The 24,417-nt window shown below is 42.1% G+C and overlaps 1 protein-coding gene across 1 annotated transcript in view; it reads right to left on the reverse strand.

The window, feature by feature from the left end:
• Positions 1–23,591: 23,591 nt before the first annotated feature.
• LOC113135720 (rho GTPase-activating protein 23-like) overlaps positions 23,592–24,417 on the reverse strand; it is a 92,812-nt gene continuing 91,986 nt past the window's right edge. The window contains 3 exon segments of the mRNA XM_026315947.1: positions 23,592–23,833; positions 24,025–24,054; positions 24,320–24,344. Coding sequence (XP_026171732.1) covers position 24,054; positions 24,320–24,344 — 26 coding nt within the window. The 3' untranslated portion in view covers positions 23,592–23,833; positions 24,025–24,053.

Below are 24,417 nucleotides of genomic sequence, written 5' to 3' on the forward strand. Positions count from 1 at the left end.
CCAAATTGAATTGGATTGATGCATTGCCATTGGCACTTATGTCCATCCGCTCTTCTGTTAACCAATCCACTGGGTTTACACCTTTCAAACTCCAAACAGGGAGACCTTTTCCAGGGCCCTATACCATTAGCCCAATAACCACAGTAGAGAATGAGGGTCTGTCAGCCAAAGCATATTTTAACTTTTTGCAAGATCTCGTTTCAGCTTTTCCTCAACAGGTGGCGAACAAGGGGGTCTCCAGACAACAGACGGTCCCAGAAGCCGACTGGGTGCTTCTGATGGTCATCAAAAGGACGTGGTCCGAACCACATTGGACAGGACCTTATAAGGTCACAGAGAGAACATCTCACACAATGAGGCTGCATGGAAAGGCGATACCTGGTACCACTGGTCGCAGTGTGTACTAGGACAACCGCCATCCAGATCCTTGACTAAGGTCCAGGAGGACCTGTAACAACATACCTCTGTCTCGGCTGAGGCAGAGAAGGACCCTCCTCAGAAAGGGGCAGAATACTCCCGGGAGTGAGTCAGGTACTGAGGTAGTCCACCCTCAGTCCGAAGAAAGAAGAAGCCATCCGAAAAGGAAGGGGGTGAGAAAGAGCGCCCCTCTCCGACAAGGGGCGTGCCAAGCCTCCAGCCGACGAATAAGAGCGTCGAGGGATTGTTGGTTGTGATTTTGAGCGGTGGTTTCAGCTGTAGATCTATTTAGTTTATAGTGTATGTTTAGTTATTGCCAGATAATTTAGTCAACGAGTGGGGAGATAAAAGGAGATGTTTGGATTTGGGAAGGTATTGGGGGTCTTTACGACCCTGACTGTAATGATTGTTGTTTTGTGTTTGGTTCACTATGGGTTTCGATTTTTGTATTTGTAGGCATACTGGTCACATGTGGGTGTTGCTGCATTCCCTGTATGAGATCCCTGGCGCTTCGGGTAATTTCATCCGCATTAGAGAGGCAGGACCTGAAGGTCCTCATGCCTTTATTGGCTACTGATCCTGATGACCTCAATAGTGGTGTTGCCATACTGAGGCCTATTGATGTGTGATCTCCTAGGGGAGATCAAAAGGGGGATATCAAATTTTGACATTTACATAGTGGGAGTGGGCTCTTAGGAGAGCCCAATCTGGGGAATTGTGGGAATGCAGACACACTTTGTGTGACTAGTATGCAGCATAGTGTGTAAAGTGTACTCCTGTATGTTTTAGACACGTGACAGGGTCACCGCTCTTCACTATGTCTTTACTATGAGGGAAGGTAAAGGGAATGACAACTCCATATATGGTAATAGTCCGAATTCCTTTTCTGGAAAAGTACTGGTATTTGGGGCGGTGGCCATCAGCTATATCTATTCTATAGTTTCCCCCTATAGCTCAGATCTCTCCATGTGTCCCATGAGGGTTGATCTCCAGAGCGCTCTGTATAGTTTGAATAAAACCTATAATCAGCTGAACCACTCCAGACGTCTTTGTGTACTTCCTCATCAAACGGACCTGGGTAAGTTAAATGCGAACTCAACACCTTTAACTCACACATAAAATGATTTCACCTCAGAAATAACTTTTCTAAAATTATAGCTACTCTAGATGGCATAGCCCTGGCCTCCAGCACTACTGTAAAAAACCTTGGAGTTATTTTTGACCAGGACATGTCCTTTAACTCACACATAAAACAAATTTCTAGAACTGCATTCTTTCACCTGCGCAACATTTCCAAAATTAGGAACATCCTGTCTCAAAATGATGCAGAAAAACTAGTCCATGCATTTGTTTCCTCAAGGCTAGATTACTGTAACTCATTACTATCTGGATGTCCTAATATCTTAATAAAAAGCCTCCAATTAATCCAGAATGCTGCAGCCAGAGTCCTGACAGGAACTAGCAAGAGAGATCATATTTCTCCTATGTTAGAATAAGGGCATTGTAAATTGCTAACTGTGTTATGAGAATTGTCATTTTGCAGACAGATTTATGTAAAGGGTGTAACCAGGCATGTCATAGTTGAGGAAACCCAGGTTTTCTGTGCAAATCACCAAGACATGTAAATGTATGGATGTGAACTCTGTATGAACTCTGAAGTTAACCTATGTTTCAACTTTCCCCTGTTGTGTAAAGTGAGACGGTGCCTGGAACCCATGTAACCACCTCCAGATATAAATTAAAGTGTTCTGAGCGGGCTCGGGGCTGCAGCCGGAGATAAGCAACAAGTTTGCATCTCCTAACAGTCACGAGCTCAACCTAGAACAAAGAAAAGAAAGTCTCTGTTTAAATGTTTGATTAGAACCAACATTTATTGGTGTTTCCGCCCGGTTTCCAATACAGCATCAACGGTGAAGAGGAGGACGAGGACGCTGGAAAACTGCGCGCAGTCGGTCCCATAGGGGACCGAGAAAAATCCACCCTCGTGAATTCGACGGGAGGTCGGTGTCTGCTCGCCTGAAAAGATCCTCTTCACTTCTGCTGCTTGACGGAGGCCGGACAAGAGACGTATTTGCAGAAATAGGTGAGCTGCGTTGACTTCTATGTCTGGGACATAGCAGTGTCAGGGACACTAGAGAGCAGCTGCAGAGTTCGTCAGGGACGAAACCTATGTCAGGGACATAGCAGTGTCAGGGACACTTGAAAAGTAAAAGCGTGAATGAGAGCGTGTGACTGATGGTAGTTGACGGACTATTGTCGGCTGAATAGAGCAGTGTCACTACCTATTAAAACTGTGTATTTTGTTGGGCACAAGTAAAAATTGAAAAGTTGAGTGTGGTGGACGGCTGTATCCGCAGGTAATTAGTACCTGTAGAAGCTTGATACAGTGGACGATCCCCGCGCTGTTGTGACTGATCGTTTGCTTGTGCCAAAGTTGCAACTATGGGAAAGGGGAACAGTAAACCCCAATTAATGGGGGATCCTAAATTTATGAACACTTATTCTCCCGGATCAGCGAGATATTTAGGAGAATGGAAGAAAAAGTATGAGTTTCCTGGAAAATTGGAAACCTGCGCATGCGATAAATTGGTAACTCAGTTAAAAGCAGAAATGGCCATAGTAGAACCTAGGAAAATTGATAAATTTAAATTGCAGCTCATTGAGGCAGTAAAGTGGCAAGAGCAAGCTGAGAAGAGAAGAGAAGAGATAAAAAGTCCCTCATAGCAGCCCTCCAAGAGGACCCAGCTGATTTTGTAGGGCGTCCACAAGCATTAATTCAACAAGAAGAAGCAGCGGCTGCGGCTGCTACGGCTGCTGCAGCGGCTGCCGCACCTGTGACGGGGGCAGCGAGGACAGCTGCGGCCCCGCCTCCTACGGCTGGACCTGCTCTAATCAGTCCTAGCCACACTAGATCAGGAAATCTGTATGGTCCTTTAAGTGATGAGGTCCAAGGACTGGCAGAGGCCATGTTAAAATTAAGTCCGTTTAGGGACCTCCAGGGCGATGGGTCAAGGATGGGGCCCCGTCCTGATCCGCCGCCCTGGCCACCATTGACTGACCCAGCCAGCATTTTTCCAGCCATAGAAGTGCCTAACCCTCATTTTGGAGTAGGGAATGATAACAGGCCCCTTCTCCTGGTAAGGAGACCGTGGTCTTGTAAGGAGCTAGAGGATGCAGTAAAAGGGCTAGGGGACCCCTTCGCTAATGTTCGTCAATGGATTGTAAATCTGCAACAACTTAGACAAACTTACAATTTGGACGGGCAGGAGATTGACTCAGTGTGCAGGAAAGCTTTAGGACACAGATATGGAGGAGTGAGGGGAGGATATACAGGGCGGACTCCAGGGGGGGAGGTTTTGGCCCCCGGAGACCCAGTCTTAGACAACCAAGTTGCATTACTGACAGATAGAGTAAAAAATGCATTTGTTAAACCTCCTGATTACCAAGCTATTGCCCAATGTAAACAGAAAGAAGGTGAGGATGTGCAGGACTATAGAGGACGGCTAGAGGAAGTGTTTAAAGCAAACAGTGGTTTGGACCCCTCTGACACTGTCGCTTCCCCCTATCAGCAACAACTGAAACAGGCCTTGCTGAGTGGGTTTCTTCCGTCCATCACTCACCACATCCGAAAGCTAAATATTAATACACCCACAGATGGAGTGACTCAAATAATGAATTATGCACAGCATGCCCAAGACTTACAGAAACATAAATCAGAACAACAATCAAAAGCTGCAGTGTTTGCACTACTGGATGTCATGGGTGACAGGGGGAGAGGAGGTCCTTCACAGTACAACAGGAGAGGATTCAGAGGAAGAGGCAGAGGTAGAGGGAGCTCAGGAAGAGGCTTTGGAAATAGGAAATGGAAGGATGATGTATGCTATAATTGCGGTAGACCAGGACACTTTGCCCGTGATTGTGATGAGCAGAACCAGAGCTCAGGGAGAGATGAAGGCAGACGATCAGAAGAGTATAGGAGACCAGGACCCTTTAACCCCCAAGCATGACTAGGCCCTACTGTAGATGAAATGCTGGACCTTGAAGAAATTGTAGACACTTATTATAGTGCAGAAGGGAATAAGGTAATGCCCATTAGAATGCTAAAAATTAATGGAGTGAAAATAGAGTTCTTGTGTGACACAGGAGCAGACAGAACAGTCTTGAGGGATAAAGTTCCTGGAGTGACAAAAGGTGATAAAAATATTTTTGTAAAATCAGCAAATGGACAGGTCACCCCTTGCAGTTTCTCCCAAAGTTTTGTGATTGAGGATGAGGCATCTGGCTTTCAGGAAAAGGTAATGGCAGTTTTGTGTCCTAACTGTCCTGTGAATTTATTGGGCAGAGATCTGTTGAGTAAGTTAAAAATATCCCTAGTACCTACTACAAACGGGATGGCAGCCATAGGCCCGGGGGAGGAGATCCCCTCTTATGTAGTGCTGAAACAAGGGGCACCACATTACTGGTGGTCCCTAGATCTGCCCATGCCTGACCCTGGACGCACAGGAGAGCAGCTCCTGCGCCTGCTGCCTGATCCTCAACCACCACACTCAGAAAGCCTCTCCCCAGAGCAGATGCATGTCACCCTCTATTATAAACACACCCCAGGTCCAGATTTTGACTATGTACGGAAGTTTGAGAAGTTAGGGCCACAGAGAATAACGCTTAAGACCCTTTATACTGATAGGAAAGGAAAGGCAGTATGCTCTGTTAGTCTTCCTCCAGAAGCTAAGCGCCTCTTGATGGGATGGTCACCTAATCCTCACTTGTCAGTGTCTAAGACGAATGATATGCACTGGGAGGAGTTAAAGCAGTTTTTGAATAAAGCTGAGAGTATTTGTGATTGGCATGAAGAAGAAGGAGGCTGGTTTAGTAATAGTGTGGGAAGCTGTTTTTACAAAAACTTAAATTGGGTTGTGACGGCCACTCCCCGTGCTCACATGGGGGAGGATGACCGAGAATGAGTGTTACTTCTGGAGGAGTTAGATCCGTGTTTGGCTGAGGTGCCTGACAGTTTCTGGTCTCGAAGCAAAACTGATGTAGGCCTAATGACTACAGCTCCAGAAGTTATTATTAAACCTAAATCTGACTATAGACCTAGGATAAAGCAGTATCCCCTTAAACCAGACGCGCTTCAGGGAATCAGGCCTGTAGTACAAGAGATGCTTGATGCAGGGATCCTGGTGAGGGCACCAGAGGCTCAGTGTAACACCCCTATATTCCCAGTGAAAAAAGCTGATGGGAGGAGTTGGAGGATGATCCAAGACTTAAGGGAAGTAAATAAAGCAGTTGAAAGTAGGGCCCCGTGTGTCCCAGATCCTCACACTTTGTTGAACCATATAAAACCTGAGATGAAGTGGTTCACGGTTGTGGATCTCAGTAATGCTTTTTTCTCTATCCCAGTACATCCGGACTCACAGGGATGGTTTGGGTTTACCTTTGAGGGGAAGAAACTCACCTACACCAGGTTGCCACAGGGTTATGTTGATAGCCCCACTATATTTGTATCAGAATTGGAAAATTGCTTATCTACATTCCATGTGCCCTCACATAGCCAAATTTTGACCTATGTGGATGATATTTTAATTACATCAGACACTCAGCAGCACAACAAAGACACGGCGATAGCACTGTTCAAACATTTAGAAAGAACAGGTAACAAAGCATCTCCAAAAAAGCTACAGTGGGCTACTTCTGAAGTTGTATTCCTGGGTCATAAATTAACACCAGAAGGCAGAGCTCTGACTGAATCCAGGAAAGCAGCTATTCAACAAGCTTGTAAGCCTATCACTAAGCAACAGATGATGCAATTCTTAGGGCTGTGTAACTACTGTCGACAGTGGATTCCAGATTATGCTCAAGTAACACAACCGCTGTTAGACTTGATTTATGAAACACCGATGGCCATGAAGCAGGAAATAAAGTGGACTCCAGAAGGTGAGAAGGCTTTCTGTGAGTTAAAAGCACAGTTAGTGACCACACCTGTCTTGAGTCTCCCAGATTATAGTAAACCCTTTGTTCAAACTGTGGATTGTAAAGGGAAGTTCATGACTTCGGTGCTAACTCAGTTGTCAGGAGGAAAGCAGAAGCCAGTAGCCTATTATTCTAAGAGGCTGGATCCTGTGGCTTGTGCTTTGCCTGCCTGTGTCAGAGCTGTGTGTGCCGCTGCAATGGCAGTAAAAGCCTCGGCAGAAGTAATACTTTTCCATTCACTTACATTGCTGGTCCCACACTCAGTTGACTTACTTCTGACAGAAACTAAAATGTCATTTTTGTCACCAGCTAGACATCTGTCAGTCATGGCGCTCCTAATGTCCCAGCCACATTTGACTATAAAAAGATGCTCTACACTCAATCCATCTACACTATTGCCCACGGCTGAGGAAGGCACACCACACTGTTGTATTACAAACACTGAGGAGACGTGTAAACCCCGTAGTGATTTGAAGGATGTAGCCTTAGCTGAAGGGGACGTGTGGTTTGTAGATGGTTCCTGTTTTAAAAATGACAAAGGAGAAAATATGTGTGGGTTCGCTGTAGTGTCACTACAGGATGTCTGTGCAGCAGGGCAACTTCCTTCACATTTCTCAGCACAGGCTGCAGAAATAATAGCCTTAACGCAAGCATGTAGGCTAGCAGAGGGGAAGAGTGTTACAATTTATACAGACAGCCAGTATGCTTTTTCAACTCTTCATTTTTTTGCTGCACAATGGGCTCGCACAGGAATGAAGACAGCTGGAGGACAGTCAGTTAGACATGCTCCACTCTTGCAGGAGTTATTACAAGCTGTCATGTTACCAAAACAACTTGCGGTCTGTAAATGTGCCGCACATACGAGGAAATTAGATCCAATATCTAAAGGAAACAATAGAGCGGATGCTATAGCAAAAGCAGCGGCGCAGGGACAGTTTGGAAAATGTAACCTTTACCTCATGGAAGTCGTGAAACAGCCTATAGATCATGAAGTACTTTCAGACATGCAGAAAAGAGCTCCACCGGCTGAACAGCAACTTTGGCTCAAAGAAGGAGCCATAATTGAGCAAGATCTTTTTAAGATTAAAGACAAACTTTGCCTACCTAGAAGTCTCTATCATACGGCAGCTATTTTGACACATGGGCCCTGCCATGTGTCAACAGGAGGGATGGTATATGCAGTGGAAAAGTATTTTCATGCACCAGGTTTTAATAACTACTCAAAAAATTTTTGTAAATCCTGTTTGACTTGCTGTAAGCATAACCCACAGGGAAATCTCAGACCAAAGAGAGGGAGATTCCCCAATCCGGACTATCCATTCCAAGTTATTCACATGGATTTCATAGAGTTGTCACAATGTCAGACATACAAGTATTGTCTTGTTTTGATAGATGCATACTCTAAGTGGGTTGAGATTGTGCCCAGCAAAAGTGCTGATGCACTGACAGTGGCCAAAGCGCTGTGTAAAAGTATAATCCCAGATCATGGAATCCCACAGCGAGTCTACAGTGATAATGGTCCACATTTTGTAAATGAAGTAGTTACGCAGATGTCTAAACATCTGGGGTTTGAATTGAAAAACCACTGTTCATACCATCCCCAAAGTGCAGGCCTGGTAGAAAGAACTAATGGCACTATAAAGATGAGACTGAGGAAAACTATGGAGCAAATGGGAAGGACATGGGTGGAATGTCTCCCCCTAGTGAAAATGTATATGAGGGTCACGCCAACAGACAGAGGTCTGACCCCATTTGAAATCCTTTATGGAAGACCTTTTACACTTCCCATTTGTGAAAATGTGTGTGAAAAACCTCAAGGAGAAACTACTCTAGCTGAATGGATGAGCAAGATGTTGCAAACCAGAGAAGTCATGAGTGCAAATAATCTGCCAAGAGATGTTTTGTCTCCACAGGTGCAGAGAGTCAAACCTGGTGACCAAGTCCTGATAAAGGTCATCAAGAGGAAGACCTGGTCCACTCCCAAGTGGGAGGGGCCCTATACAGTGATCCTGACCACTCCCACTGCAGTGAAGATTCAGGAGAGACCTACGTGGATTCATCAGAGCCACTGCAAGATACTACAGCCACTAGGAGCCGAGTAAGGTGGAAGTCAGCCGGTATCAAAACCCTTGGCTGCTGAAGAGACCATCTGATCCTTACTCCCAGCTATGGCTCTCCATTGGCTGATTCTGTGTCTAGGGACGCTAAGTATTGTCTGTTATGCAAGCACAGAGGTGACTGTAAATACCACTTGCTCCCAACAAAGGGGTTTCCAATTCGGCATACAGCTACAAAAACTACGGATCAGGACCTACCAAGTATCCTCTTGCAGACATGCTACAGGATGTGTAAATACTGATTATGTGTAATTGTTTGTGCTCTGATAGAGGACCAGAGGTGGTCGCCCAGGAGCCTGGGGGCCGGTTGGGAATTTTTCCTTTACAGAAGGTTTTCGCCCAACCCCTCACAGAGCCTTGCTTCTCCAAATCTTGTTTAGTCATAATGACGAGTTTCCAGAAAATCCTACAAGGAAGATGGAAAACTCTGATACTATGGTGAAAATGACAAACAGGAGGGAAATGTTAGAATAAGGGCATTGTAAATTGCTAACTGTGTTATGAGAATTGTCATTTTGCAGACAGATTTATGTAAAGGGTGTAACCAGGCATGTCATAGTTGAGGAAACCCAGGTTTTCTGTGCAAATCACCAAGACATGTAAATGTATGGATGTGAACTCTGTATGAACTCTGAAGTTAACCTATGTTTCAACTTTCCCCTGTTGTGTAAAGTGAGACGGTGCCTGGAACCCATGTAACCACCTCCAGATATAAATTAAAGTGTTCTGAGCGGGCTCGGGGCTGCAGCCGGAGATAAGCAACAAGTTTGCATCTCCTGACAGTCACGAGCTCAACCTAGAACAAAGAAAAGAAAGTCTCTGTTTAAATGTTTGATTAGAACCAACATCCTATATTGGCTTCTCTTCATTGGCTCCCTGTAAAATATAGAATAGAATTTAAAATCCTTCTTCTCACATACAAATCCCTTCATAATCAAGCTCCTTCATACCTTAAAGACCTCATAGTACCATATTATCCCAATAGACCACTTCGCTCTCAGAGTGCAGGCCTACTTGTGGTTCCCAGAGTTCTCAAAAGCAGAATGGGAGGCAGAGCCTTTAGCTATCAAGCTCCTCTCCTGTGGAACCAGCTCTCAGCCTGGGTTCAGGAGGCAGACACTCTCTGTACTTTTAAGGCTAGACTTAAAACCTTCCTCTTTGACAAAGCATATAGTTAGGGCTGGCTTCAGGCAACCCTGAACCATCCCTTAGTTAGTTATGCTGCTATAGGCCTAGACTGCCCGAGGACCATCGGTGCACTGAGCTCCCCTACCCCCCCTCTTCTCTCCCACCTCATGTATATTCCACCATTGAATGTTACTAACCTTGTGCTCTCTCTCTCCCCTAGTTTGTGCTCTCTCCCTCCCTCTCTCTCTCTCTCTGTACCTTCTGCAGGTGTCCCTGGTCCTGGAGCTGTTTATCGCTGATGTGCAGTTACTGGCCCCACCAACTTGCAGTGTCTATTTATTGTTTATTGTTGCTGTTCTTTTCTCTCTGCTCTATCCACTCACCCCAACCGGTCGAGGCAGATGGCCGCCCAAACTGAGCCCGGTTCTGCTGGAGGTTTTTTTCTTCCGTTAAAGGGAGTTTTTTCCTCTCCACTGTCGCCAAGTGCTTGCTCATAAGGGAATTGTTGGGTTTTTAGTTTTAGTTTTTGTAAAGTGCCTTGAGATGATTTGTATTGTGATTTGGCGCTATACAAATAAAATTGAATTGAATTGAATTGAATAAAACAAATCTCTAGAACTGCCTTCTTTCCCCTGCGCAACATTGCCTAGAGGGGACAGAACCTTTTTCATTAGTGCTTCCAGACTATGAACACCTTAATCCTCCAGCATTGTTTACCACTTTTACATCCCAGCTAAAGACTCACAGTTGCTTTTCAGTCTTCACAATAGTTCCCTTCTATTGGTTTTAAAACTCATCTTGACTGCCATTTAATGCTTTTGACATTTTAATGCCCTCTCTGTCTTTACAGCATTCAAGTCACCATCTGTTGCTTTTAAATGCATTGTGTAAATAAATTTTATTTCTTCCATTGTCTGCATTTTCAGCCATCTGTCAGTTTATGCTGTGGCTTATACTATATATGATGGTCATATTAGAGTAGCTTGAACATTGTAAAAAACACATATCAAAGACATCATCACTAAATTATAAAGAACTGCAGTTAACAGTCATATAAAAAATAAAAACATGACCTATAATTATATAAAGTAACATGGTTTGACAAGATTAAGGCTTCTAGTTTCATAGCAGTAAATAGTGGCAGAGATTACTCTGCATTCTGTCCTGCATTGGCTTTACACTGCGGGGCTGGGTGTAGTGTTTCTCATATGGGTATTACAAATCTGTTAGGTAAATTCTTTTAACAAATAGAATCAGATGACGAACTTCGGCAAGATTATATAGAAGTTTTACTTGCAAGGAGTAACAGTCACACAGCACCTTGGTACAGCATGAAGATCACTGGCTGCTTTCAGCCTGACACATCAGTTTTCATGGAAATACAAAAGGGAGGTGGTTTCACACAGAAAGACATCTGGGCCCTTGTCAAATAGTCAAGGTTAGAGCAAACTGTGTTCACTGAGAGCAACATCATATTAACATTATATTTCCACAATACACAATTCAGAAGGGTCTCAGTTATAATTAAGTAAGGTGGATCAGGTCACAGGAGGGTAAACATTTTAATTTCTCTAACACATCACTCCTGTTTATGCTTAGCGTAACTATTATATGAAAATGTTTAGCAGATCATTGATGATAATTATTCTGGTAAAACACAGATCAGAATTATTACTATTATGGGAAAAACTCATAACTATGATCAAACAAACAAGATCACAATCACAAATCTAAAATGATTAGCATGCTAAAATATAACTTGTAGAAGTGAGAAATAAATATCATAAGTTTCTGTCTCTATGGGCAAACAGTCATCATCACAACATCACTTCCTGTAGGAATTTTCAATGTTGGAGTCATTTGTGCCTTACAGTTCAGAAGTTAAGACAATTTATCATAGTCGGTAAAAGACAGTCAGGTCTTCCTTCATTGGTTCTGGAGAAGTTTCAGAGACATGGACTATGCATGGACTGCAATACATGGACTGCAGCAGCAACCACAGGTAACCAAAATAGCAGTCATCACAGCCATTGAGATGAGTATGGACTGGATCAGACAGCTCCATTTACCAAACATTCCCTCCAGCCAAGAAGTCAAGTTGTTGTCAATACCAGCATTCTCAGCGAGCTCTTCAGAAAAGGCTTGTAGTCCTTCTAAGGCTCGATTGACAGATCCATCTGGGGAAGTGTTGTTAGGAATAAAGGTACAACAGGTAGATCCAAACATTTTACAAACACCTTCCTCCTTAGCCAGCAACATGTCTAATGCCATCCGGTTCTGCCAGGTCATAAGACTAGTTTTACCTAACTGCTCTGCTAAGCCTCTGACAGCATCTCTAGTGTAGTTAATGAATCTCTGCTGGTTGTAATACAAATAATTTATCCAATCAACATTTTTATAAATGGTTGACCACCAAGACAGAAAAGATTCAAACCCTGCTGCAACTTGGTTTCTAGCTTTATACTCGTTGGGAACTCCTCTGGGCACTCCGATGGCATCAATATATACTCTGTTATTAAAACTGCCGGCTGCTGCAGTGTCTCTTTTCACACGGCTCTCTAGGGAAGAACCAGACAGAGGCAACACATAAAATGGCATCACCAATTGTATAAGAGCACAGGTTCCCTGCCAATCAGGTGGGAGCACTGGTCTCAATTGGTTTCCCCCACAATACCACCACAGGTCAGCATGTGCAGTAACCATGGTCTGTGAGCCAGGAAGGGTCAGAGCCTGCCCCAGGAGTGGTCACATTGGTGGTAGGGTTGCACCAGTGGAGATCACCGACCTTTCTCCCTGAAGTGGAATTTCTCAAAAACAGGTATAGTTAGTACTATAAGGTGTAAGGAACGGTGGAGTAAGAGCAGGAATAGGTGGCATCAAATAATGCAAAGACATTGTTTACTGGCTGGAGGGCAGGTGGAAGTATACAGCTGCAGTGTGCAGTTCAAGCCTGTTGGATCATTGTGTGGATTAAGTCTTATCAGTGTAACCTACATATTTTAGTGACATACTTGTCTGTTATACTTGTCTGCCCATGTTAGCTGTTCCTGTCACACATTACCACGGTTATCCACTTTACAAAAATTAAACTGGGCAGTTTGAGTCTCATTGGCCCAAAGATAAACGTGGGCACATCCTTAGCTCTCTTTGTCCTAGGTTTGGTTTTGGTGTTGTTCATGGCATTATCTGGCTGTAGTGATTCTTTCTCAAAGGAGGAAAAGATACCAGGTCACTCTACTCCTCACTCACCTAATTCTCCTGGGTGTTGTTGGTTTCTTCACTGGTTTGAGACGAGTGGTCCCTATTGGTCGCACCCTCCTTTGTAGCCAGACTTCACCACAGATTAGTTGGAGTTTAGAGTGAGTCCCTGCTGGTTTGACAGAATTACTCAGACAGTACTTTTACCTCTTTACAGTGTGTTAAGTGAATCCAGGAAGATCTTTCAACAATTCTCACAACCATGAGTGTAGACAGCAGTACTTGGTAAGGTCCTTCCCAGCTCAGAGAATACCAACATGTTCTCTTGATCATTTTTACTGAGACCCACTCTCCTGGATTTACTCTAGAGTCAGGTTCAGGCTCAGGACCCTCCTGTTGTGCATTAATACAACATTGACAACATTTTTATTATTCAACATTTTTGCCATGTAATCAGCAATGGTCTCAGTCATCTGAGCATCCTCCTTAATGAATGGTTTTAACTCAGGAAGATGATAAACACTGCAGTAAGATGTTTAATTACCTGGTTTACAAAATATGTACCATTATTACAATAGATTTTCTCTGGATTTCCAAATCCGGGAATAATAGTAGTTGTCAGTGTTTTAGCTGCTGTTAGTGCATCAGGATGCTTTGCTGGAAACACTTCAGTCTATTTAGTTAATGCAGTTATTTAATTTCATCATGTGTTCATGTGTTGAAAGGATATTCAGGTAGTGGAAACTTTCCACTATTTCTTGTAAAACCAGTAGTTGTAAAGACTTTGTTTACTAATCCTACCATCCCTCCTGCTGACGTATGCACATTAGCATGTGTCAGTACAGCTGCGTATCTAAATAAACTTTTAGCTAACACTACTTTTCATCTTCAAACGTTATTGTCATTTAATTTACGCTCTTTTCTCTTTGTTTTTGTTTGTTACCCATGAGTCTTTTCATTTCTAAGGTGCACTGTTCTACATGTCTTTAAATATCTGCTCATCAGGATGTTCAGCTGTAACTGTAACTTGTAACGGCAGTGGTTTCTGTGCTACTGATTTAGCAACTCCGTCAGCTTTACAATTACCAAAAGAAATCATGTTTATTCCTCACATTTGTGTCACACTTACAATTAGCAACCTTTTTACGTAGCTACACAGCATCTAACAGCTGTAAAATAAGATCTTTGTGTGCGATGTGCTTACCAGATGATGTAATCATTCCTCTGTTCTTCCACTGCTGAGCAAACACATGTACAGTAGAAAATCCATAACTGCTATCAGTGTAGATATTAACTACTTTTACTTCTCATAATTTACAAGTTTCTGTTAAGGTAATAAGTCTCACTGCCTGCAATGATAAATGAGATGGTAGTGATTCAGGTTTAAAACATCTTTAAGGGTTACAACAGTATATCCTGTAGAATTAGATCAGTCTGAGGTTTTTTTTTTTTTTTTTTTACAAGATACATCTACAAACATTGTCATTTCAGCATCTTTATAAGGTGTGTCGGTTTGGTCAACCCTGGGCAACACTCTATTCTCAGTTTCAGCAATACAATCATGGCCCACCATCCTCAGCTATAGGTATTAATGTAGCAGGATTAAAGGTTGTACATCGCTCACTAGTGAGGTGTGGCTGTGAAAACAATGTAGTCATGGAGGATAAATGTCTAGCTGGTGACATGTATGCTATCTTGTTTTGCAACAACAGGACACAGACTGCATGTGGAACCTTTAGTGTCAGAGGATGATGTTTGCTGAAGCTTGGACTGTCATGGAGGCTGCAATAACAGCTTGAATACATACAGGCATTGCTCTTGCTATTGGGTCCAATTGGGCAGAATAATAAGCAATAGGCCTGTTTTTGTCCTCATAAGGCTGTCCCCTGCCCCGGCCATCAAGCCATAGCTTGTCCCCCTGAAAATAACACTCAGAAACCATTTCATTATCATAGTCAGTGAAAAACACTTCAGCTGTTTTTCTAACTTTCTTTTGTGCTTTTGCTCTTTGTTGGAGAACAGTGGTCACATGCACAGCATAATTCTTTGTCTCTGTTAGGACACAGGTTTTCCAACCAATCTGATGCTTTCAAATAAATCCTGAAATTTCAGGTTTGAAGCCAATGAAAAAGGCATTCTTTAACTGCTGTGCATATGGCCCATCCCCATTCTGTGCAGCATCTTCAGGTACTGATATTCCAGAGGTGTTAAACACCTCTTTCAGTCTGTGAAAATAAGCCAGCACTCCCTCACTATCTTCTGCATTGAGGGATTGAGGCTGAGGCACAGGATCAGAAGGTGCTGTGGGAGGTAATAACGCTCCACCGACAGCACCCTCCTCTCCCTGGGCGTACGGAGGAAGCTGAGTCGGTGGTGGATTATTAGGATGGTGGTGGTGGTCAACAGCATGACATTATTTGATCATCCGTAAATTCAACAGTTTGCCCTAAATACAATGTTGGTGAAGATGCTTTTAACTGTTTTTCTATTTGCTTCTGTCTCTCTTCTCCTTCCTTTTTCTCTTTCCCTCTCTGTCTACTCTCTGCCTCCTTTAACCATTCTTGTGCTGCAAACAGTCCTTCTTTTCTCTGATCCTTCTGATTTCCCTTAGTCTTACTCTTTACTCCATATTTATTTTTCCATTTTTCTAATTTTTCTATTTTTCTAGGATCCTTTTGATGCATCAATTTTGTATCACCGGTGACTAGTTCTTCTAATTTAGTGTTCTTATTTCCCATTTTATTATTATTATTTTTTATATTCAGTTACTATTTGTTTTTACTCACTGCTATTCATTTATTTATTTATTATTATTAATTAATTTATTTATTATTTATTTATTATTATTACAGGCTCCTTATCCCCCCCTTTTTGTTTATTAAATTAATTTAATTACTGTTATTGTTTAGTTACTGACCTGATTGGAGGAGATGGAGCAGCTGATTAACTTGCTTTATGTCACATTAATTATTTCTATGCTTTTATATTCTTTCCTTGGTACCAATACTCTCTCTTGGCCTTATGTTCAAAAGCACTATCAATGCTGCACCCGGGGTTCTTTTTGTTCCGGGTCTCCCACAGACCGCGGGGTTAGTTTACTTTGGGTCTCACACAGACCTCGGGATTCATCCCGAGTTTCTGATTTCCTGAAAGCCCTGCTCGGTTTTACCCGAATATGTTTGAGCCAGTGTCCGCGAGACCACACAAATTTAGTTTTTTTTTTCGAATTCCAGAACTCAAGTCAAGTCAATGATATTTTTAGTCTCGTTTTGGACTAACCTCTCAGCCTGATATGAGACCACAATTCACTGAGACTCTACTCAGCTTGCATGACCTGAAGGACCTAGGATCACCCAGGGCTCCCAGAGAGCCAGAAACTCCCAAACACACCAAATTCAATACTTTCTGTTGTAAGTCACTTATAAAATTCCTCTTACCTTACAGGATTCCGTCTCTGGTCTCTCTTTTCAAAATTCAATCGTGTCACTCCTCTCCCCTCACAGCAGATCCTAGCCTCTCAATGCTCCAAACCGTTCCCTTATGAGACCGGGGCGGAGGGCTTTCAGTCAGAAGTCTTAAGACTCCCCCGTGCATGGTTTTTAGGTCCAACACTGGAAGGAAGAGGAGATATTGCGATCCCGGACGACCCCCCAAGTTGTTAGGTAAATTCTTTTAACAAATAGATTCAGAGGACGAACTTTGGTAAGATTATATAGAAGTTTTACTTGCAAGGAGTAACAGTCACACAGCACCTTGGTACAGCATGAGGATCACTGGCTGCTAACACATCAGTTTTCATGGAAATACAAAAGGGAGGTGGTTTCACACAGAAAGACATCTGGGCCCTTATCAAATAGTCAAGGTTAGAGCAAACTGTGCTCACTGAGAGCAACAATTATATTTCCACAATACACAATAGGCCCCATTCAGAAGGGTTTCAGTTATACTAAAGTAAGGTGGATCAGGTCACAGGAGGGTAAACATTTTAATTTCTCTAACAAAATCTCTTCTCCCATTATTACATGAGAAAATATCATATGGTTTATTTTATAAATTGAAATGACTGCATAGTTTGATCAAGCTACATTTTTTTCAATGCTTATTATAATTAGTCCATTTAGAATTTTTAAAAAAATACATGAAACTGATGAAGTAAATTATGTTAAGCTTACTGTACAGTCAAAACAAACACACCCTGTTTCTCCACAGTCAACTTATATAAGGTACTGTTACTTTGTGAAGACAAATGCACAATGTAATTTAACACCTTTATCTGGATAAAATAAATACATACAGATCAAAAAACAAATAATTTAATATTATTTAAAATATTTTAAACAGGTTAACAAGGGTTTTTACAACTGTTTCAAAATTGATCCACACAGTCAACCACGTATATAATGCACATGCACAAGTGAACAGACAGAAAACAGAGTATATATGATTAAGGCAAACAAGGATAATGGAATAGTAAAGTAGTACAGTTTGGTTATGCTCAATGTTCACATTCTAGAGCTTTGGGAAATTAGCAAAAATACTCAAAAATGTAAGGAAAAATACAAATCACTCGTGATCATTCATTTAAGTAGGTCATTTGATTACACTCAAATGTTTGGATGAGAATATTATCTTTATAAACTGGAGTAACACTGTTTGCAAATGCAAAAGTGAGAATTTTATCATGACACCATGAAGTTGCCTCACTCTCTGCTCCATTAATGCAGTTGATTTGACTGTAGTCAACAGTTCCATATACAGTGGCAAGAAAAAGTATGTGAACCACCTGGAATTAGCTGTTTAATTCTAATAATGAATTAATTCCAATTAATTATAAAAGTGATCTGATCTTCATCTAAGTCAGAACAATAGATTTTGTCGAGGGGAAACCCACAACACAACATCCCTACCCACAGAAATAGTTGGGCCGTAAAGCTCTGCTGAAGGAGTGCTTGGGTGGGTACTTGTGAGGCAGATGGGTAAGACTTTTTAACATTAATGTTAGCACTGTGCTTGTGTAACCGGAAGCCTTAGACGCCTCTCTCTGTGCCTGGTTTTCCGTCATCCGCATCGCCATCTTGGATCTCTCTCCCACTCTCCTCGTCACTATGTGTACTCAGATCGTATGATACTCTCGACGTACTCTGAGAAACTCTGCGTTGTGTTGTTATGGTGTTGAGCACAAATAGTGACACAAGGCTTTTGGTTGAATTCTGCTGTTTATTCTGCGGTACCTGGTACAATAAAAGAATAAAACAATAAAAGACCCTCCTGTAAATACTCCGCTCAACAGCTCCTCTCCCACAGCGGTTCCAAACAGGAAAAGGGGCACGCTCTTAATTTAAAATGGGGACACCATCGAAGAACAGCAGACATCTCACATTAACTCGAGTGCGAGCCCTAGCGGATGGTGGTCTTACTATCCAGGCATGTTAAACTGGCGCTGAACATTATTTTGTATAATTATAACATAAAAATAACTTATAACCCGGTTACACTTGTTAGCGTCAAATGAGTTCTCAGATCTATGCACTTCATCAAAGATTCAAGGATTTTTATTGACAGACGTGGAATTACAAACAAGAAACATGCAGGTTGATTTCATTTCTACTTGCTTCATAGAAAAGAATAGTAGAAAAAAGTTTAAGATAAAGAATAGATAGAAGATGAAGAAACAAGATAAGAAATAGGTTAACATAAAAGCTGATGATCAAAGTTATGTAAGTGTGTGTGTGTGTGTGTGTGTGTGTGTGTGTGTGTGTGTGTGTGTGTGTTTGGGTGTGGGGGTCTACCACAAAGTCTTGTGTTTCACCAGAAAGCCTAGTTTAGCCGATTTCTTAAGTGTTAATAGCTTTCCAAATTATAAATATTACACATGTTGTGTATTGCTTTTACAGATGCAGAAATAAATGTTCAGCTAATTATCTCAAAGTGTTTCCTCAGATGCGTCTACCAGCAATGCAGTGGGGGAAACACACTGTGAAGAAGCAAAGTGGGAATATTTGCTTATGCCTGAACATGACTATGCAGCCCGTCCCCTTCTTGACCATCCCCTTCAATGTCATTAGGCAACACAGTGTTCTGAACCATCACAAATGCATCTGCTGCTCCTAAGAACCTAAGAACAACCTTTGCTTACTCTGCACAGGATTGCCATTGGATGCATTTACCTCCTTGGCTAATGAACTGACAAAGGGCTACAATAACAGCTTTCAGCTGGATCCTCAGGGTCAGATCCTGAGGATTATTTCTTTCTGGTTGGACCTAATGGATAAAAAGATGAGATGTTACTGCCCAGGGAGACAAATAATGCAACAATGCCACAGTGTTTTAGAGAACACTTCCCATCTACTACGTGTGATTGATTGCTCAGAGACCACCCCTTCAGAAACCACATAACTTTGACTCAAGTGGCGAGTCCTACATGGCCAAAATACCATCAAGTTCCTAGTGGCAATTGCTCCCTGTGGTCTAATAATATTTCACTGCATTTAAGCCTAGAGGAGGTGAGTGACAGACAGTGCAAAAGGTGTGGAGATGTAAAAGGGCACAAACTACAACAGCAGGTAATCACTGCAGAAAAAAGGGACATTATGCAAGAACAATTATGTGCAGAGCAAAGAAACTGTACTAAACAAATGTCCACTGAGGACCTCGTGGATGAAGTCGCCTTCCTGGGCTCAATGTCAGCCAGCGAAATCACCAGTCCTAGGATGACAGAAATAAATGTGGATAATCACAACACAGTGTTCAAAATTGACACTGGAGCTGATGTCACTGCAGTTTCAGAATCACAGTACATGCAGGGTCAGTTCAGCAGACTGGAGAAGCCTATAAAAGTTCTACGAGGCCCAGGAGGGACATGCTTAATGGTCAAAGGCATGTTCACAGCCACTCTCAGTAAAAACAATCAAAACACCAGGGATGACATCTAAATAGTGAAAGGGCTGAAAATGCCACTGTTGAATGGAACGGCAGCCATGGCACTACAGTTGGTTGCCAGAGTGGAGAACATCACCCTGGACTCCACAGAGACTGTAAAAAAGGAGTTTCCAAAGCTTTTCACTGGCTTGGGAAAGATGGAGGGTGGCTTATCCATTGTGCTGAAGCCTGGGGCACAGCCTTTTTCCCTCTCTACACCCAGGCACATCTCCCTCCCACTCCTACCAAAAGATCAAATAAGAACTAAATCGTATGGAACAGCAAGGAGTTTACATCTAAAGTATAGGAGTGATGTGCACCTGTGGTGGTGGTGCCCAAGCAGACAGGCAGGGTCAGAATATATACTGACCTCACAGAGCTGAAAAATAAGTGATGCGAGAGAAACACCCACTTCCCTCAGTTGAGAACACGTTAGGACAGCTTGCTGGAGCCAAAGTGTTTTCAAATCTAGATGCCAATGCAGGATTCTGGAAGATTCTGGTGCCAAAAGAGTCTTCTCTGCTGACCACTTTCATAGCTCCATTTTTGAACAAACTGGAATCTGTATGATAAATAAGATTGGAACCATTTTAACGCTGTTCCTTTGATTCCAGTCACATGCTCCAGTCTCTGTAATAAGATGTTGTGGTCAGTGGTGTCGAATGCAGCACTAAGGTCTAGGAGGACAAGTATAGAAACAAGTCCATTATCTGAGGCTAAGAGAAGATCGTTGGTGACTTTTAACAGTGCTGTTTTTGTACTATGATGTGTTCTAAATCCTGATTGAAAATCTTCAAATAGTTCATTTCTGTGTAAGTGGTCTGATAGCTGCTTAGCAACAGCTTTTTCAAGGATTTTAGAAATAAATGGTAGGTTGGATATTGGTCTATAATTAGCCAAGACTCCTGAATCAAGACTGGGGTTTTTGAGTAATGGTTTGATTACCGCAGTCTTAAAAGCCTGTGGTACATAGCCTGATATTAGAGATAAATTTACCAAGTCTAATAAAGATGAGTTAATTAATGGCAGGGTGTCTTTAAGCAGTGTAGTCTGGATGGGGTCTAAGAGACATGTTGATACTCTCTCCCTGTCTCTCTGTCCTCTCTCCCTGTACCTTCTGCAGGTGTCCCCGGTCTTGGAGCTGTATATTGCTGATGTGCAGTTCTGGCCCCACCAACCTGCAGTGTCTATTTGTTGTTTATTGTTGCTGTTCTTTTCTCTCTCCTCTATCTACTCACCCCAACTGGTCAAAGCAGATGGCCGCCCAAACTGAGTCTGGTTCTGCTGGAGGTTTTTTCTTCTGTTAAAGGGAATTTTTCCTCTCCACTGTCACCAAGTGCTTGCTCATAAGGGATTTGTTCTATTTTTATTTGTTTGTTTTTTGAAAAGTGCCTTGAGATGACTGAATTGTAATTTGGCACTATAGAAATAAAATTGAATTGAAATGATCTACAGTCTTAGAACAAAATGCCACATTGCATGGGACATGGAGCAACAACTGCTGCGACAGAGCCCAGATCCAGAACCGTCTATGCTGACTGAGAAGACAAAAAAATTTAAATTTAAAATATCTCCATTCATTATCTGAGGCCACCTTCTCATGTCATCTGATCAACTGGTTGGGTGATCTTCCCTCAGAGTCATTGGTCTCCTCCCATGTTATTTTATCCATTTTCTTCTGTAATAGTTAACCAGAAATTCGAGCAAAAAGCTGAAGGTAAAAAAAATTGCTAGAGGCTTGGAGGAATCACTGGAATTGGCAAAGATCTCTTTTCATGAGACTAACATACATAAGTCTTTGAACAGGCATGGCATTTGTGGCTGCTGCTCTCCAAAAAGACATGGCTGCATGCCTGAAGTTTGCCAAAGTGTGCCTTGGCAAACCTATCCTACACTATTGGGAAAATTATTTGTTGACTAATTTAACAAAATTTGAATTGTTTGGAAGAATACTCAGCACTCAGCAAAATGGGCACTGCTTACCAACATCAAAACATCATCCCAGTTGTGAAGAATGTGTAGGCAGCATCACTGGGCTTGCGTCACTGAAGGAGTTGGGTGATGCAGCAGGACAATGACCCTAATCATCGAAGTAAATGAGATGCTGTGGAACGACCTCAAAAACCTATTCATACCAGGCATCTTACAAAACTAGAGCTGAAGCAATTTCTTCTAAACATTGTGCAGATCTTATCTACAGCCACCATAGGGACTTGATTGAAGCTTGCTGCCAAAGGAGGTTCAACCAGCTCTTAACGCCAAGGGTTTACTTACTTTTTCCTGTGAAGCTTTAATAGGTATGTTCAATAAAGACATGAGAATTTAGAATTGTGTGTTATTTGTGTACACTGTGTTTGTCTATTGTTGTGACTTAGATTAAGATCAGATCACATTTTATGGCAAATTAATGCTGAAAACCAGTTCAATTCAAAGGGTTCAAATACTTTTTCTTGCCACTATATGTACGTTAGTTGAGCCCTACTACACCTACTGGAGGAAATAAGGGATGGTATTCAGTGGTGATTAGCAGAATTCGCACTGACATGACATTGCTATGTAGTGGCCAGTGGTGGTCACAGACAGATGTAATGCAAGTCACAATGTTTTTCTACACCTAACCAAGTAGTTTTAAAGCCAGTGGCTTAATCCAAATCTTCAGGTAACCCTGAAGCCATCCCTTAGTTATGCTGCTATAGGCCTAGACTGCCTGAGGACCATCAGTGCACTGAGATCCCCTACCCTAGGCCTCCCCTCCTTCCCTTCCCCTCTCCTCCTCTCCTCCCTCCTCACATGTATATTCCACCACTGAATGTTACTAATTTTGTGCTCTCTCTTTCCCCTAGTTTGTGTTCTCTTCTTCTCTCTCTGGTCTCTCTCTACCTGAGAGGTTCTATTTAAGTGATTTCTTGATTGCGAACAGGTGTGGCAGTAATCAAGCCTGGGTGTGGCTAGAGGAATTGAACTCAGGTGTGATAAACCACAGTTGTGTTTTAAAAGGGGGAGCAAACACTTTTTCACACAGGGCCATGTAGTTTTGGATTTTGTTTTCCCTTAATAATAATAAAAACCTTCATTTAAAAACTGCATGATGTCTTTACTTGTGTTATCTTTGACTAATATTTAAATTTGATTGATGATCTGAAACATTAAAGTGTGAAAAACATGCAAAAAAATAAGAAATCAGGAAGTGGGCCAACACTTTTTCACACCACTATATATTTAAACTTCCTGTCTGAATATCTTCAAAAGCTGAATGGTACAGTTTGGAAGCTTTTATCAAAGTGGTTATCTCAATCCTGTAATTGATGTGATGTGTGCTTTATAAGCAATGACACAGGTAATCCAGAGTTAGCAAATAAAGTAATGAGGCTTGGTACTGAATCACTAAATGAAACAGTTTACCATTGTATGACCATGCCCCACACTCATCCTGGTCTTGCTGGTACAAGACCAATCTGTTCAGGACCACAGCAGAAGATTCTGGGGAACTTTGATTTATCCATTCTGAGGCAAGAGGGGAAAACTTTTTGGAAAGACAAGGAGCTGACTCTATTTGCTGAGTTGACCTAGGACCAACCTAAGATACACTAACATGCTGACCTGTTCCCCCCTCAGTAATTTTAACCACCTTCACCCTTTTTGCTCTCCATGCTCTGACTCTGTCTTCACTCTTGCCCAACTCAAGGTCCAGGGTCACAGATAATACCCTCATCCTCCTGCCTCTGTTCTTTCTGTAGCAGTCTGGCACACATCCAGTGTGGTCGCTGGGTTACATTAAAGCTGGGAAGAAAGGTACAGCAGGGGGTCTCCTTGCCAGATTGTGAGGCTTCAAGTGGGATGGAGAATGAGTCACAGGTTGTGGGCTTGTAAGTATGTGGTGTTGAGCTGATAGTGTGGCTACAGAAAATCAGTGAATCTCCTTATTCTATGGGCTCTCCGGCTTCCAATTTATATCTCCTTTCTTCCCTTCTGTCTTTAGAAATGGTATGCTCTTCCTTGACAACCTATTCTTGTCCTCTAACCTTCTCCAGTCCTTCCTTGTAGTTATTGGTTTTGATTGATTCATTCAGTCCTCACCAGCGCCGCTGTGAATCAAATAGGAAGTGACAATTTTTTGTTTTTGGGTCACAACAGAGATGATGGATCTGGGCTGGAAGTCCCAGACATTTAATTCTTTCTTAGAGCCCAAAGAATAATGAAAGATTAAAATCCCAGTCAAATAATGGTAATTGTATACTTTAAGAATTAAAATATAAATAAGAGACTTTGTTCTTACCTTTGATTTAAGTGAACTGCTGGTGGTTTTCTATTAGAAAATGGTGTAGATTAGAATCATGCAATTATTGAACAAGTGTTGGAATTATTGTGGAGTGGTAAAGACATTTAACTGCACACACTACCTGTAATAGGATGTTTGATTGATTTTGAAAATCATAATTATAAAGTTTTCTATTTTTTCTGCTTTGTCTTTAATTAGCAAAAATGGCTAGTCCTTGCTTTTAACACCAAGACAGAAGACTGATGGTAAGAAACACCAAACTCAAACACACGAGGAAAAAAATTGTTCCTACCAAAAAGGTTGATCCACTGACTCAGCTGGAGGAAAGGTCCAAAAAAAGATAAATTAAAAAACAGGAAATAAAATGAGAAATAGACAGAAATGTAAAAA

The sequence above is a fragment of the Mastacembelus armatus genome, chromosome 19 (genome assembly GCF_900324485.2).
Source record: "Mastacembelus armatus chromosome 19, fMasArm1.2, whole genome shotgun sequence".
Classification (NCBI taxonomy): Eukaryota; Metazoa; Chordata; class Actinopteri; order Synbranchiformes; family Mastacembelidae; genus Mastacembelus; species Mastacembelus armatus.